We start from the raw sequence: 17,678 nt of genomic DNA on the forward strand, positions 1-17,678 counted from the left end.
GACCACTGAATACGTACAGCTCCTCCTTCCTCCCCGCTTTTTCTGCTGCAGCAACATCACTCATTCAGCAGCATTTAGTAGGTGCTACTGCCCTGAATATGAGCTAATACAGGGGAAGCAAAGCACAAAGACTGTCCTCAGAGACCCTCAGGACACTTCTCTATGTGGTCTTCCCCCTCCTCTTCACATGGGTTGACTCCTACCTAAGGTCTCAGCTTAGGCCTCCTCCAGGAAGACCATCCTGATTTCACCAGGATGAATTCAAATGCCTTGCCCATGTTTTCCCAAAGTATGCAGAGCTCAGTCCCATCTTAGCATTTAGCATGCTGTGCTTTAACTGAGCTTGTCCTTTTCCAACTTGCCTCTAAACTCCCTGAGGCCAGAAACTTACATCCCCATAATATGGACAGAACCTGTCACAATCGGCATTCAAATCACCTCTCCTGAAAAATTCTGTAATGGTTACAATTAGTACGTGTCATTCTGGTTTTGATGATGGCTGACAATTTGAGACTCCAGTACAAGGACTGAGAGCTCATAACCTCTGGGCAATCCTGGCCTCAGCCTGTCAGGTCAAGGAGAGAAGTAGCCAGTGAAAAGGCCAGGCGGAAGGCAAGAAAGCTGCCCCTCCCAGGAAAGGGGAGAGGGGACACCAAACTGAGCCAGTTAAAAGGGGAAAGCTGAAGCAGAAAACCAGGACACAGAGGTTTGGCCTGCTGCTGTGGAGCACTGCTCAGAAAAGAACTAAGCAGACAGGCTGCAGGGAAGCCATGTGGCCCACAGGCAAGGGAGACAGAAAAAGCTGCTGCCTTGATTCCTGCCAGTTTTCTGGTTCCCAGTTTCAGTGAGATTGTGTGACCTTCCCTAACGTTAGAATCTGTGAGCTACCCTGATGGTCTTACGATATATCTCCTCATATTTAAGCTAATTTCAGTAGGTTTCTTTTTTCTCTTGCAACAAACCATTACTGAAGATAAAGAGCAAGAAAAAAAGGTTTAGGCCCTAGTTCACTAAAATAATTATTTCACTAGTAGTATCAATTACAGTCCTGTTTTGTTCTGGTGGAACCATCTACTTATTTCTATAATTTTATCATTTACGTGATTTCTTGGCCAACTGTGAAGCTTTTTGCTGACAGTGTATAAAAAGACCACGAAGCTTTTTAAAAAACCCATCTGATAAGGATCAATTTTTACCATCCTTTAATTTTAGCAAAAATGTGGATTCAAAATCAGAACATATTCTTACTTAAAATATCTTACACTTCTTGGGAGAAGAAGAACAAAATTTTTGTATATTGTCAAGACGATAAACTGCATATATTTGAGTTTAAATAAGCAGAATATGTCAAAAGGATCATAAAAAAGAAAAGTATGTTTGCATGTATGTGTATACACACACATATACATACACAAACATATACACAATTTTTTATGTAGACAAAACTTCAGATCCAAGTCTTAAAATGATGCTAAATATTTTACTGAAATTACTAACACTCTAACCATGAACACATAACCACCTCACCAAACAAGACAGCTCTGTAATTACTGCAGTACTCTAAATGTCTCACGATTATTTTTCTTAAAATTATATTAATATGGGAGCGCACTCACTCTTGGTATTATCAAATCTCTAGTACTAACTTCTAAGATAAAGCTGTCTAGGAGATATTTTTCTAATAGCTTTATAGCATCATAAAAACATCATAGAAGAGATCAAAGTATTGAATGCCATTTTCAGAAAATTGTGAGATAGAATGCTGACACTGAGTCAAATTTTTCTCAAGGTAACTACCTGAAATGAAACTTATCAAAGGGTACTTAGGAGCAGAAGGAAAGGAGAAGTCGAAATAACGTGAAATTGTTATTGGCTCAGGAACACCAAGCTCTGGAAAGCAAAATGCCTGGCCAGTCTCCTGTCTTCCTCTTCCTCTCACACTGTAGCCCAGACAAGTTTTTACTGAAATGTTCTATTACCTTTTCTTCTTAAGATTCAATTTCCCTATGTGCTGATGAATACAAACTGCAGCTTCTAAAAGATAGTATGCCTATAAAAAACAAAATCCCAAAAGATATTCTGCAATCTTTATAGTAATAATTGATTCAGGTAAGAAATACAACGGATGCTAAAATAATTGGTGAAAGTTTGCTGGGAAACACAAGTATTTACAGTCTTAAAATACTTCTCGACAAATGACTTACTCATCACAAAGGGGAAAAAAGTTCATATGCAATGGAGAAATATAATATAAATATAATATACTACTTTAACCAATTAATGAAAGTTAATATCACCAATAATAGGGAAATGCAATCAGGAACTTCCTGATGTGAAACGCTGAGAAGGATACTACCTTGCCTCTGTCGTTCCTGCCAAAAATATATAACCTAGGGAGCGGATGTGGCTCAAGCAACCAAACACCTGCCTCCCACATGGGAGGTCCTGGGTTCAATTCCCAGAAGAAGAACAGACAACAAGCAGACAGACAAGGGAGCCATCTCAGGGGATGGTAATAAAAAATAAATAAAAATGAAAAATTTTAAAAAAAATGCATAATCTGAAACTAATCATAAGGAAACATCAGACATTCTACAGACTGTGGGACATTCTACAAAACAACTGCCCTGTAGTCTAAAAGAATCAATGTTCTATTTGTACATAGTACAAATACAAGGACGTTCTTTCATGAACTAGAACAAATGTATGTCACTATTACAAGACATTAATAATGGAGTGGTATATGGGAAGAGTATACCCTATGAAAACTATGGACCATAATTAACGGTAATGTTTTAAGATTCTTTCATCAATTTTAACAAATGTACCATACCAATGTCAAGTGTCAACAATAGGGGGGCATACAGGGTATGGGGTTTTTCTTTTTGAAGCAATGAAAATATTCTAAAATTGACTGTGGTGATGAACGCACAACTCTGTGATTATGCTGAGAGCCAGGGATTGTACACTTTGGATGGACTGTATGGTGGTGAATGTATTTCAATAAAACTGTTTTTTAAAAAATTATCAATGTTAAAAAAAGACAAAGACCAAAGTACTGTTCTATGTGAAGAAGATTAAAGAGACACAACAAATAAATGCAACTTATGGTCCTAGACTGGATTCTAGATCAGACAAAAAGTATCTGCTATAAAGCACATGTTGGGGACAAAGCCATTTGGATATGAGCTCTATGTTAGATAACAATATTGCATTGTCCTGCTATGGTTATGTAAGAGAACATCCCTGCTCTTGGGAGATACTTGTTGAAGTACTTAGGGTTGAAGGATCATAATGCCTGCCACTTACTCTCAAATAGTTCATCAAAAAAGAGAGAGAACATGAACACAGGAATGTGTCAAAATGTCAGCAACTCGTGAATCTAGGTGAAAGGTATACTGGTTAGTTGCACTATTTTTGCAGCTTCTCAGTAGACTTGAAATTTTTTTCCCAATTGAAAAGTTTTGTTTTTGTTTTTTTTAAAGACAAAACCTCATAAGATAACATTTTTCTCTTCACTCTTCCCCTTTCCATCACCAGGAGGATGAGCCAAATCCTGAGGACAGGGGAGGAGGACGGCTGGAGGGCCTGGTCCTTTCGTGGCCTTGCTGAGCTGCCGGGAGAGCTCTGGACTTGCCTACATGCAGAGTTCACATCACATGAGAAGGTCAATCTCTTATTTTTAAAAAATTCTCAGAGAAATGAAACTGGTATTCGGTTACTGTGACTATGTCCCATCTTCCTGAAACACTAAGGCAGTGTAAGTGTGTGTACTGTGGACAGTGTGCACACTGTGCAGGTGGCCTGGTGGTGGTGGTCACTGAACCGCTCGGGATGGCCGTTTCCCGTCCTGCGACAGTGCGTGGCTGCCATGTCCAGTGACTCACAGAGGGCCTTGGCTGGGAAGTTCTCCACACGCTCTACACACTCCAGCGACATCTTCACCACGTGACACTTTCCTGGTCCACGAGACTTCAATTAGCACGAGCGCCGTCTCCCAGGATGCCCTCCCCTGATGAGGCCCAGGAGGGGTCAGGCGTGACCCCCAGTTCCCTCACCTCCTGTGCACATCCATGGTGGCCCACAGGAGTCTGCATGGCCCTAGCAGCATGTGTCTTTAGTTTCTACTCCAGGTTTCCCTAGCCCAGCATGTGCTGAACTATCTCACAAGTATTCCTGTCTCTTAGAGATGGGAGGCTAATGACAGAGTTAACTATCCTATCTCAAAGGATCATTCTGGGATACTTAGCAGTGGGAAAAACTGTCGCCCAAGAGACAGTTTTTGTTTCAGACTTCTATAAATACCAAGCCCAAAAGCCCTTAAGGAAAGTGAGGCAGGCAGAGTATAGCTTCTAAAAAAGTACAAGACATACAGTGAACTGTGCTGGAGCTTTGACACTGTGTAGGTCTAAGAAAAATGAGCTTTCAGGAAAGACTCTGGCTAACACCAACGCTTGGTAACATTGCTTTTTACACATGGTTTTCAGAATTAGAAGGTTGTAAACTTTGCATTAGCACTACATTCCACAATGGAAGTTTTGTAAGCATGAAATATTAACTCTAGTCTGTTATCACTGGGTTGTATCATACATAGTTTCACACATTTTGGCACTTTCTTACTGAATTCATTTTAAAAACATAACTAAGACTGGGTGATAAATTTCATTTAACTCATATAAGAGGGTCTAATTAGGATATTAAAAAAGCACCTACTGCATTACTGCATAATTCTCCTAATGTAAGTTTAATAAATATCCCATAACAGAATGTTTACATCAAAAGGTGCCTTCCTTAAGACTTATTATCACTTGTTTTGGCAGATTTTTCAATAGCAACTAAAACTTGTCAACCATTTCCTTTACCCAATAGGGATCTTTTTATCCCCAATCAAGATGTAACACCTGGATAACATACATAAAAGGAAATAATTCAGACACTTAATTAAATCCCTTAGATGAGTAAAGTCTGCATAATTTTTCTTTAATTCATGTCTAGCATACTCTACAGACCATTCTATTGTGGCTTACTTGATTATTAAAAGCACACAAACACAAAAGAAGTCCCTGAAATAAAATATGTCACATGAGCACAAATGTAACTGCCCCGCCCACAAAAAGAAAAGAAAGCATTTAAAAGCAAAGCAAGTTAATTCCTTTTTCTCTACCTCTCATTACCAGCCAAGCCTTCTATTTTAGATATCCATGCTTTACCAATTCTTCAAAATCAATAAATATACTGTTTGTCTAAGAAGGCTTTCTTAGTCAAACAACACCAAAACAGACACTTGACCCAACAGGTCTTTACAAACTTAGTCACATGAAGTTTCTATTTAATTTTATATTTAATGATAAAATGAACAGATTCAATTATCCATCAGGGTTTTCTCTTCTTTACTATCAAAATAATATAATAACTACCTTTTCCAAATGTTTACTGAGGCTGATACTTGGCAATAATTTAAGATGCTGGCATCTCCAATATCATTTAAAATTAAGTGATATATAATGTTCAGGAAAGCAGAGTTCACAAGGCCTGAAAACAATTCTTACTAGCAAAGGAGAAGCAACTGTAGATGGAGAGATCTTAACTTACTCAGCTGATGGTAAGCCAATAGCTATAAAAAAAATTCCTCCTTACTTGAAATGGGTCCTGGTATTTTTTTTTAAATGCTGTTATATTTACTTTTGAAAAAACCCATGAAATATATGACATACAAGACATTTTCAAAGGTTCATCCACTGACAATGTCCTATGTATAGTAGGGAAAATTCCAGGCACCCAGAGAGAAAACACCAGTTTCTAAATTAATCCTGGAAAATGTTAAGTCTGGAAATGTTAATATATGCTTGTTAAAAATCATACCGAATGTTTTAGTAACATGATTATTAATGGCAAAAGGTTAAAACATATATGTGTTTTTTCCTTCAAATCAGTTCATAAGTGACTGTTTTAATCACTTTACTTACGGCTATGCACCTAGAGAATAACTAAAATATCCCAAGCAAGGTGTAAACCTCACAGAACAACACAATATTTACCCAGGCATCTGGCTTGGCAAGTTTTCCCCTATTATTTCAATTTACCTGTATGTAAAAGGCCTAGAGAAGATAACTCTTATAGCGTATTATTCTGCTTGAAAAAAGGGTTGGATACGAATCTAGAAATACAAATAGAAAATTCTACATGAGATCCTCTACCTACACAAGTCAGTGTTTCTTCCCTGAAGTCCTGAGCTGTCCATATGCATATATGATGGTCCTGAATTAGAGGCTGATTACACTTAAAATTACTCTGTAGGAGAAAAATGATGACATTTCATGATGTTAAAGTATAATCTGGGGGTTATTCACAAAACTTCTCTAGAGCAAGTAGCCATTACCTATATATTTTGCCAAATTTATAAATCAATTTATAAACAAAAATCCAGCAGTGCTCAAAAGAACAAGGTTTGTGGCAGGAACACCAAGGTGGCTTGAGAGGTCAGAGGTGCGTGCCACGGGCAGGGCCACCCTGACGGAGGGCTCCTGAGACAAGGAGGTCCAGAGGGGTGCCAGCTGCCCCCTCCCCGCCTAGCAACTCTGTGCCCGTGCCCCGTCTCACTCTCACACCATCTCCGTTAGGGTGTTCCGTAACCCAGATTATTTTGTGCAAATATAGATGTTCAAGTGGAAGGGAGGAAAAATACTGGCTATTCTGAGACCTGCAATTCACTGAAATCGTTTTGAAATCAATCATAAAAGGGTCAAAGAGAATTAAGTCAGTATTTTCACAAGTTCTATAACTCTATATTCCATGTTATATAAACTCAGATCCATTTCTACATTATCAAGATACTTAAAATTTAGCCCCTAAAACTGAATCCAAATCAAGATCCAAATCATGATTTCATTAAGTATCCAACTTATACTGAATCCAAATCATGATTTCATTACTTAAAATGTAATTTTTAATTGTATTTAAAATAGATATTAACCTTACTACATCAAAAAGTATGATTTACAGAGCAGGTTTGGCTCAGTAGTTGAATGGTGTTTCACATTTATGAGAGGCCAGGTTCAATTCCAAAAAAAATTATGATTTGTTCTAGTACACAGAAACATTAGGAATAGTGCAGTATCAAAAATCTAGGAATCATTTAGAGTAGAAGTGTAAGAAATAAATTGCTATTACTTGAGCAATTTTCATTCACTTGCAGAGAGAGCCATGGAAATGTTTAAGTCCAACTAAAATTTTATCTGTGAATTCTAATCTTCCTGCATATAAAAAATTCTTTATAAAGAAAATCTAGGAATATATAGATACTAAGCTTTTTCATTAAATGCTAATGAAATGTCATAATTAAAATATTAAAGTTAAAATAGGTTGGTATATAATTAGAATGAGTGGGGGAAAAGGATGTTCTTTCATCAGAGTCAGTAATGAAAGGCAAATAAAGCAGTTTCTGACTATAAAGGTATGTACTCTTCCTTTCTTTTTATAATCATAAATGTACTACATATGTACTATGTATTATAAACAACTGAAAATCTAAAATGAGACTTAGTCAAGTTCCTAAAATCAAGAAAAATATTCTAATTTTAAATATTTCATCTTCAATGCATAATCATCTGAACAACAAAAATTCTAAACCACAAAGTTGTCTCCATTGGTATGGAGGAAAAGGTTAACATCCTATTTTATACATATCTGTTTTTTCACATCAGTAATACACAATTAAAAAAATAATAAAAAACCTCTAAATCCAACAGTCCTCAAACTAAGAGGTATCAAATCACGAGATAGGTTCATTTATGTTCTTGAACGTAGCTTGGGGTAAACAAAACAAGGAAACCGAGTAGCATACTCAACGTTTCACTGACAGACTTTAATTTTTTTCCTCCTGCAATATAGACAAAAACCTCTTTGATCCCATTCCTCTTGCACTGAGGATATGAAGAAAGTCCAAATATTTTCAGTTCATCACCTGCTGCCAGTGCTAGCTCTGAAGTCTATCCCAAATCTGTGGGCTTCTCATGCTCTCAACCTCTACCATCCAGTTCAAGCCACGAACCATCTCCACCCTGGGCCGCCGTGAGAGCCTATTGTTCAGTCCTCTCACTCTCACACTTACTCTGGGACAATCCATTCTCCACAGAGTAACCAGTGATCTTATGAACACATAAAACAAGTCTTAACATTTCCACATTTAAAAACTTTTCAATGGCTTTCAACCCATACAAGTAAAAGGCAAACAAGAGCCCACCAGCCCCGACATGATGGGATCCCTGCCAACCTCTCCCAGCCCACCTTTTAGGCCCGCTGGCGCTGTTTTCTGTCAATTATGAATTTCTCAACCTCAGCACTATTTTGAGCCAGATAATTGTTTGTTGTCGAGTGCTGTCCCATGCGTTGTAAGCTGTTTTAACAGCATCCTGGCTTCTAAAAATGTGATGCCAGTAGCACCACCACCCCCAGGTGTAACAACCAAACGTGTCTCCACACCATGCTTTAAACAAGCCAAAGGCATTTCTGCTCCGTGGCCTTTCCCCTCTCCCTCCCTCTACCTGGAATGCACACCGCCGTAACTGAGCTCATGGCTGGGTGCTTCTCATCACTGTCTCAGCTCAGCTGTTTGGGCCGTCTCTAATCATCCTATAGAAGTTGCCCCCTCTTCCATGATATCTACGGCCCAGCACTTAGAACAACAGGACACAAAGTAAGTGCTCAAAAAGCAGCTGTTGAAAGAATACACAAATTACAGTATTTTTGCGAAAAGTGTTTAAGTGGCAAGTTCATAATATTTAATATATGATGCAACAGCAACGTCCCTGGACAGTCTCCTTGACTGTATTTGCCTGCATCCCTCAAACCCCTTTCCAGTGCACCGTTAATATGAATTTTGCACTTTGCAAGTGCTGGTAGCATTAACGTCTGTTACAGTAATGTATATTTATTTATTGTGCCTGGACAAAAACAGTCTATCACCAGAGCATCCTTCAAGGGCTGGAGAGTAGAGTGCATTGAACTTCTCAGAGGAGCACGAAGCACCAAGCCCCGATACACTGCTAAAATAGCCATGCCAACTCGTGTGTCATGCCTGGTTTGTCCACCAAAGGTTCGCCAGCACAACTAGGCAGCTACTCTTTAGATTATCTTGTTTTAAAAGAGGACAAAAAGGTCACTGATTTTGATTGAAAAAGTCAAAGTAGAAGAAAGAAAAACATGACTTTACTTCAAAAGCAAAAAACTACGATGAATGAAATTGTGAATGGTGACTCTGAAGCAAGCCATCAGATTTTAGGTGAACTGGTAAAATCCATTCAGATTAACCAGGTGCTGAATAATTAAATCTCGCAAAACTGAAGCATTTTTAGGAATTCAGTAGTCTAACTGCACCTCATTCAACTCCAAAGAAGACTAATTCACTTAGGTCTGAAGGGTCCTTTAGTTACGTCTGAAGTTGTTTTTGATGTTAGTACTTTGGATATACATTTCTTGAGAACATTAATGCACTCATCCTTTTAAAAGCTACCGTGTCATTGCTCTGAATTACTAAAATTTAATTCCATATTTTCAGTCAAAAATCACTGATCTTAAAAGCTATCTCTCATCAGAGCATTCTGGAGAACTTCTGGGTGGGTGAGCGTGGGACAGACGAGAGCGCGGGAGGAGGGCCGCCACCTACCAGTTGTGCACCATCAGCTTCTGCACGGCCAGCAGGGCGTTGTAGCGGACCTGCTGGTCCTCGTGGTGCATGTGGTTCATCACCAGCTGCTTCCCACCCAGCTGCTCGATAACCCTGCGGAGCGAGAGAGACCAGAGAGGCGACAGTGAGACTCAGCGTTAGTGAGCGCCAAGTTCAACTACACTCCATGGGGAGTTTTGAAGGAAAAGCTACAAATAAGGAAAGTGACCCGCACGCATGGCTTTTTGTGCATTATTTCTCTGATTCATTGATAAAAAGTATTCTGAAACTTGCTCTTTTGAATTCCCAACCTGTAAATCCAACTGCTATTTTCATTCCCTGAGCCAGGAAAATACCAACTCCCTGGACATTCACAGAGTGTAGTATACCCCATTATAAAGTCTTCCAGATGGCTGAGTAATAACTTCTTTACTACAGTATTTCTGGCTTGCTTAAAGAATACTGACCACCATCAAATATCCCTACTAATAAAGAGTCAGTATTAATGCCATCAGTTATCTGCTTCTGTGGCAGATACAGGCTTGGTTAGATGCAAATATAGGGACACAGGGTTAAAAGGCACCAGTGGAAGCCGTGTTAATTTCCTGAAAAAGACTTTACCAGTGTTGAGATACCCACCCCTTCCTCACAGTGCCGTAGCTGTCGTGTGCCCTCCTGGGTCATGGAACAGAGGTCTCCTATTTTCAAGGGCACTGTGGTGGCTTGGGCTGCTGTGGCCACACACCCACCACCCTCACTGACACAGAAGCAAAAGCAAAGCCCAAAGCAGTCGCTGGCTTCGTGAATGGAAAGAGGGAGATCGTTGCTCCATGGGAAGGAGGCCTGCGGCCAGGGCTGTGGAGGGTAACGCCAGCACACAGCACGGCTCTCACGGCCCATTCCTTGTCACCACCGCCGGGGGAAGGCCGTCCCTCCTGCACAGTCAATGGCGAGTGACACGATGCCACAAGGCACTGGTGGCTGAAGACCATCTTACAGATCAGCAGCCTTCTAGGATCGGCAGGCAGGAAGTAAGTGGATGAGGTTGAGTGCGGTAGGGTAAGGGGGAGGCTTTTATCAGTATGCCTTTTTATACTTTATTTTATAAAGCAATATAGTAATAACCAAACATGAGCTGAGTGCTTGTTATGTATATGCTATGAGTAATAGTAGAGCATGTGTGCTTCACAACATTATCTTATTTAATATATTGTCTCTACTATTCACTGGAGATGTTACAATAGGTAAGTGACTTAATCCAGTATATTCCTCCCTGCCAAACAGGGAGAACAGCAAGAGCTCTTCACAATGAAGAACGGCATAGGACCATACAACACACAATGAACCCCACTGTAAACAATGAACTGTAACAGTACAATTATAAATACGTGCTTTCATAAATTGTAACAAATGTACCACACCAATGCAAGGTGTAAAAAATAGGGCGGTATGTGGGAACTCTGTATTTCATGTATGACTTTTTTGAAAACCTACAAATTCTCTAATGAAAAAAATAAAATGTTAAAATAAGACTGAAGGACACAACACCCACATGGGCCAGCTCCTGGAGTGAGGCCAGTGCACGTTTGCTGCCGTGACGTGATGGTGCTGACGATAAGGAGGTTTCCCTTCTCCATCTGTTCTTCATATTGGAGTCAAAGTGACCTTTCCAAAACTGAATACCATTTTCCGTGCTTAAAAACAGGTCAGGGACTTCCCCCTCCAATCCTTAAAATGGCCCCGAGGCCTTCGCGTCTGGCTTGAGCCCTCCCTTCTGGTCACAGAGCACCGTCACTCTCGCCTCGCTCTCCGTACTATTAACCCCAGTGACCCGCTCTCAGTTCCTCCAGTTCTTCTAGCTGCAGGCCCTTGGCGTGTGCTATTTCGTGCCCAGATTCTCCAACCCTCTTTATTTAGGTAACTGTGTTCATCTTTCGGGTCTCGGCTCAATTATCACTGCCCCAGACAACATCTTCATTAATCCCCCTAATACACTATTTCCACAGCACTATGTTTCTCTCCCTTTTTGAACTCATCTGATTTGCAATTCTAAACATGAATGAGTACTTAGAAATTTTAAACTTGTCTTCACAGCTGTACAAGAAGTTCCACAGCAGCCCAGATCACATGTGGTTTTGCTCACCCTTATAATCCCAGGATCAAGACAGAAGATGCTCATCGAATAGCTATTAAATGAATGTGTTTTTCAATCACTAAAACCCAGGTTGCTAGAGTTTATTTAACAACATAACATTAATTCATAAAAGCAGATTATAAGACAATAGTCAAAAGTTTTTCTCAACTTATATGATGCTATTTTTTAAACAGAATATGCTCCAGGTCCAAAGAAAGGTTTAGACTGACTGCTACACACAATATATGTATATAACAGGACATTTACAAGGAACCTCTTCTGCCTCGGTTTCAACTGAGATGCCTAAACATGAGAGAATACCACATGTGGAATGTATAAAGAACTATAACAATTCTTAATCCCCTCAGGGAATGTCTTAAAACAGAAAAAGCCATAGGGGGCAAGGAAGCAGGCTGGGGTCCCTCCCTGTGGCACAGGAGAAGCAAAGTGGTGACAGCGTCTAGCCTCGTGCCTATGATGACCATGTGCAGAGACGGACATGTCCACCCTGTACTGGGTAAGGCACTGGCCTGGTGCGTGCCACAAGCCTGAGAGGTTCGCAGCAAGCCGCCAGGGCAGAGGTGGCTGTGTTGGCCTCGGCCTGCATTCGCAGGGTTTGTGGCAAAGGTGTTGGAGCATGACTGTGTGTCAGATGAAACACAAAAGGCTCACCTGAACCTCGGGGAGCTACAGCTGCATGGCCCAGAAAAGGCATTTCCAATGAACCCAGAGAAAGTATTCCCAAGAGAAAGTACCAGCTGCAAATATCTACCAGGGAAAGGGAGCATCAGTCCTTCAAGAGCAAGTAAGAAACCCGCCTGCTTCTACCTCTCACCTCCACGTTCCCCATTTACCAGCCCCAGAGCGACAGCAGCCAGTGGGTAAGGAGGAAAGAGCAGGGTCACAGGTTTGCACAGGCTGCGGGCATACAGGAGAGGAGGAGAAAAACCTTATTTTTTAATACTTAGTGATTTAAAATGACCATGAAGCTATACTTAACTCTCTCTTCATTTTACCACAGGCCAAGAAAATTTTGAAGAACTTTGTTTTTAATAATTTACATGATTATGACTAATTAAAACAATCATTTCTGAACTGTACATGGTACTGCCTCCACTCCAGAGACTATGATATGTCTCACAGAGGGATGGATAATCTCTGCCCCACTGAAACTCACTGCTAAAAAACAGACATTTCTTGTCTTCTAACATTCTGGCACAACTGAAGCACCAGTTACTTCCAGATTATACAGAAGTCCAATACCACCATTGTTGGACATCTACAGAGATAGAAATAAAAAGGTGAAAGAAGGATCTTTCCAGCTGGCAGACTAGGACAGGCTAGTCTGAGGATTTCACTTAGAACCAGATTTGAGTACTTCACTTACTGGCTATTGTCTAACAGGGACGACCCAACTAAACACATTTCAAAACAAGCTGAGGCAAGAGCAAGTTAAGCATTAAACACTTGGAATATCACAATGCATGATTAACAAGTACAATCCGAGCAAGAACATTTAAAGAATGCACCAGCTGGTGAAACAGAGAAATGTAATTTTAGAGGAAACTTTAAATATCCTAAAACACACAGCACTCTTTTTATTTGTTCTAAAGGTCTTTTTTCCTTTAATATTGTTCTAAATGATTTGGATGCGTTTACATAAAATATCCTGGTGAGGATTCTCTGGTTTTGCATTCTACCTACTCATAGCTGTTTGAGACTAATGGAATTACATCACACAATAACATATCATGATTCTATAGTAAACATACAAATAAATAAACACATGTGAAGCAAACAAGTACTGGCTTTCTTCCCCTAAAATTATTTTATAAATAATAGAAATGAAAACAGCAAAAGCAATTCTGCATGATGTGTTCCTGGACAGGTGACACCGCCCTTCCCTACAGGCCCACCGGCCCTGGGCTGACCGGCACGCAGAGAGGCTCCTCGAAGCCCCTGTGCTGTCCACTAAGGAGCGCCACCCCTCTCGCCTGAGCACAAAGCAGTGCTAACCTGCAGGAGGCAAACTCAGGGTCCCAGCCAAGCCGCTGGCCTGGGCAGATCACCATGAGGTCCCCAGGGCACAGCACACAGGCCTTCCCTCCTCTTCCCTTTCTGGCGATGGAAGGCACCACGGAAGGCCTGCTCTGACCCTCTCTCCACTCCCTCCGGCCATTTCTCCCTTTCCCACGAGGCAGCTGAGCCCGCGACCACCTCTGAGACTGAGGGTCCGACACTGGCAGGGACAGCTGTGCATCTCCCTGCCTGCTGGTATGGAGTGCTGACCCTGAACGTGGGAGGAGACTCCGTTACTGCAGGAGGAAGGCCCGTGGCCTCCTTGAGCCACAGCTACCAGGGGAAGCCACTACCCACATGGTCCAGCTGCGCTTACTAGAATCCAGACTGAGGCTGGGGGCCAAGCCTGCACTAATAATAATACTTTGCCTTGTTTGTGGATCCTTTTTAGGGGCCAGGCCAGACTAAACAGGTCAGGCTGCTTCGTCAGAAGAGAATTTGAAAATTCCTAGATTCCCTACCCAATTACTACGACCTGTAGATTATATTAATAACATCTGTAATTGAAGCATCCTGTTCTGTATTTTCCAACACCATGGAGGGAAAACACATGATCCCCCCACACCATCTATACTTGGCCAAATAGTTAAACTCTGTGAGAGAGCAACACTGTAACATTCCTCTTCAGGGGAAGAGAGAACGGCTGTTAGTGCAGTCCCTGCTTCTACTCCAGGGTGTGTGCATTTAAAGAACACATGTCAACAATTTAAGCCAATAATTACTAACTAGCTCATTTAGGGGATACTCTGAAATATTAAAAGAACTAGAATTGACATTAAAATGTAAATGGGGTAATTACAAGTATAGTTTTCATATTTTAATATCAAAGATAACTGAAATATTAAAAAGTACTCTACATTAAGCCAGATTTCATCAAATATTACAATAGCTAAATACATGTAGAAATGAAAGAATATCAAATAAGAACAAAAGAAAATATTTGTGACAGTAGAAAAGATTTGATCAATGAAAGCTATTATTCAAAATAAAAGTTCAAAACAGATTTCAATATTCATGAAAAATAACAGCTTTGCCCGAAAGTATATTAGGGTCACAAAGTATAACTCTATCTGGCATTCCTAGAGAACTTTTCAGCATATGTACTTATCAGTTATCTACTTATCTGCAATGCTGAATTTTTAAAGAACGGAAGTAAAAAATGTGAAAGGTCACATCTAACTTGTGAGATGATTCAGTAGCTGAGCCCCCTTCTACCTCATCATTTAATTCAACTAAAGCAGTAGTGACAGCAGCTCCACGTACTGTGTGCCTGAGTGAGTGGCGCTGTCAGCCTGTTCCCTAAAACTGCACTGGGCCTCCAAGAGGCAAGGCAGGAAGCAGATGTGGCTCAACCAGCTGGGCACCCACCTACGACATGAGAGGTCCCGGGTTCGGGTGTCAGTGCCTCTTAATGACGATAAGCAGACACCACGCCTGCTGCAACAAGCAGACGCCTGAAAGAGCAGATGCCACAAGCCAGCAGACACTGCAGCCCGCAGGGAACCCATGTGGCTCAGGCAGCTGGGCACTCACCCCCCATGTGGGAGGTTCCAGTTTTGGTTCCTGGTGCCTCTTGGAGAAGGCGAGCAAACAACGAGCAGACAGATGAGAGAAACATCAGGGGCAGTGGGTGATAAATTTTAAAAATAAATAAATACATCTTTTTTTTAAAAAAAGAGGCAAGGCAGTTTTTTTTGTCTTTTTCCATTGCTCAGCATATTCTTAAAGTTTTAAATTGAGAACATTTCATGTTCTTAGGTAGTTCTTACATGTCAAACATGAAATAAGGAAAATGTCTCAGGCCATGGTTTCAAATACTGGTGGAAACAGCAGCCTTTTCCAAGCTGCAGCTATTTAAGAGTCTTCCTAAAGGAAAACAGAAAGTCTTGATGTGATATATAATGTCCTGCATCTGTCCCTGCCAATATCATTGAGGACAACTTCAAGTCCCAAAAATGTCCTAGTATCTTTTTCCCTCCCCCTGCTTTCAGCAACTCCCATGGCCACTGTCTCCACATCAATGATATTTCTTCCATTGCTAGAGTCACAATAATTCTATATTAGAATACCAGTAAATCCACTCTAGTCCATATTTTATTCCTCCATCCTGAGGACCCTGGGATGGTGATGTCCAGTCCACCTCTGTATCAAGAGGGGGCTTAGTTCCCACATGGTGGATGGATGGGATTCTCCTGCTTGCAGCTGTAGACTCTCTCAGTTCCCTGGTGTGGTGGTTGACCATCCTCACCTCCCTGTTAGCTCACCTGGGTAAGTCCAATGAACCAGAGAGTAGGAGCAACTCTGCTGAGGCCCATAACCTACTGAATGGACTGGGAGAGAGTGTAAACTACAACATAAACTATAATCCATGCTATGCAGCAAAGCTCCAAAATGTACTCATCAAATGCACTGAATGTACCACACTAATGAATGAAGTTGTCGATGTGGGAGGAGTGAGGGGTATGGGGAGTAGGGTATATGGGAACCTCTTATATTTTTTAATGTAACATTTTCTGTGATCTATGTATCTTTAAAAAAAAAAAAGATAATAAAAAAATGAAAAAAAAATCTTGATAGGTTCAGGGTACTAACAGATACCTTAGCTAAGCATCCAATTCTGCCTAACAATACACTCAAGTTTACCAATATCTTTATAAATCAAACTATAGACACTGTAAGAAACAAACTACAATATTCATTTAATATACTCTCCAAAATGGGCAAATGATATAGATGGGCATTCTATTTTTTAAAAATTTACAACTGGCTAGGAAACACATGGAGAGTTCACTTTTATTAATAATTCAAGAACTGGAAATAATACCAATTTTGTCAGCAATGGATAAACTCATGAGGCCTGGTCAGTCACTTTGGCAGGCAAGAAGCTGCTTTTCAAAGGGGGTGCACCTGGTACCTGTGTCAAGGAGACGATGAGGCCAAATCCAAAGGGTACCTCTGGGTGGAGACTTCCTCCCTTTGCCAGAAGCTCCAATCAGCAAAATCGTCAGCCACAGAGTTTTAACTCCAAGGAGACACTGGGTTGGGGAGCCACACAGGGGAGAGCAAGCCACAGTGTGCTGGACGGCCTCCATCACAGCCTGTTGGCCTGGGCCCTACCCGAGCACCGCTGAGTTGAGGCCTGGCCGATATAAAGGACCAAGGAAAAAGCGCATGTGAAGCATGTGCCTTCTTTGAAATCCAAAGCATCTGTTCCTTCCAGGAAGGGGGCGTGTCAAAGAGTCAGTAGTTTTCCCTTGAGTGCACTGGAATCTGCCTACATGACCTGGACCTTGTTGGGGTTTATCAGCGACTTCTGCAGGCAGAAGTGTGATAGCCCCAGCAGGTGTGGTGAGACTGAGGCTTCTGACTTCCCAACCGAGAGGACACCAGCTACATGGGGAAAACTTTGGACATCACAGGGTGGGGGCACTCAGGCTAAATCTTGGCCATTCCCAACAGTAGTGGGAGTGATTCCTTCCTGATGGGGAGAGATCTCTCACATTTACAGAGTGGGAAGTACATGCATGTGACATTAATTCCACATATACTTTCAGTTACATGGAAGTAACAAAAACAATGCACTGCTTCCCTTCCCCACATGCAATGAGGAAATATAGAATCTACTAAGGAAAAAACAGAAATAACCTGTAATCCCACAGACTAGAGACAGGCACTGTTAATACTTCCATTGATTTGTTTCACGTAGCATGCATATTTGTATCTAATAAGAAGGTACTTTGCTACAATTATTGCACATTTATAACAAGCACTTTTCAATGTTTATAACAAGCATTTTCTCAT

At 40.9% G+C, this 17,678-nt stretch overlaps 1 protein-coding gene across 2 annotated transcripts in view; it reads right to left on the reverse strand.

The window, feature by feature from the left end:
* The window catches only part of ATP6V1H (ATPase H+ transporting V1 subunit H), a 127,372-nt gene that overhangs the window by 14,258 nt on the left and 95,436 nt on the right, over positions 1–17,678 (reverse strand). For both annotated transcript variants that reach the window (XM_004479847.3, XM_004479848.3), the window contains one exon: positions 9,665–9,778. In XM_004479847.3, coding sequence (XP_004479904.1) covers positions 9,665–9,778 — 114 coding nt within the window. The remainder of the gene's footprint in view (positions 1–9,664; positions 9,779–17,678) is intronic.

This window comes from Dasypus novemcinctus, chromosome 14, assembly GCF_030445035.2.
Source record: "Dasypus novemcinctus isolate mDasNov1 chromosome 14, mDasNov1.1.hap2, whole genome shotgun sequence".
Lineage (NCBI taxonomy): Eukaryota > Metazoa > Chordata > Mammalia > Cingulata > Dasypodidae > Dasypus > Dasypus novemcinctus.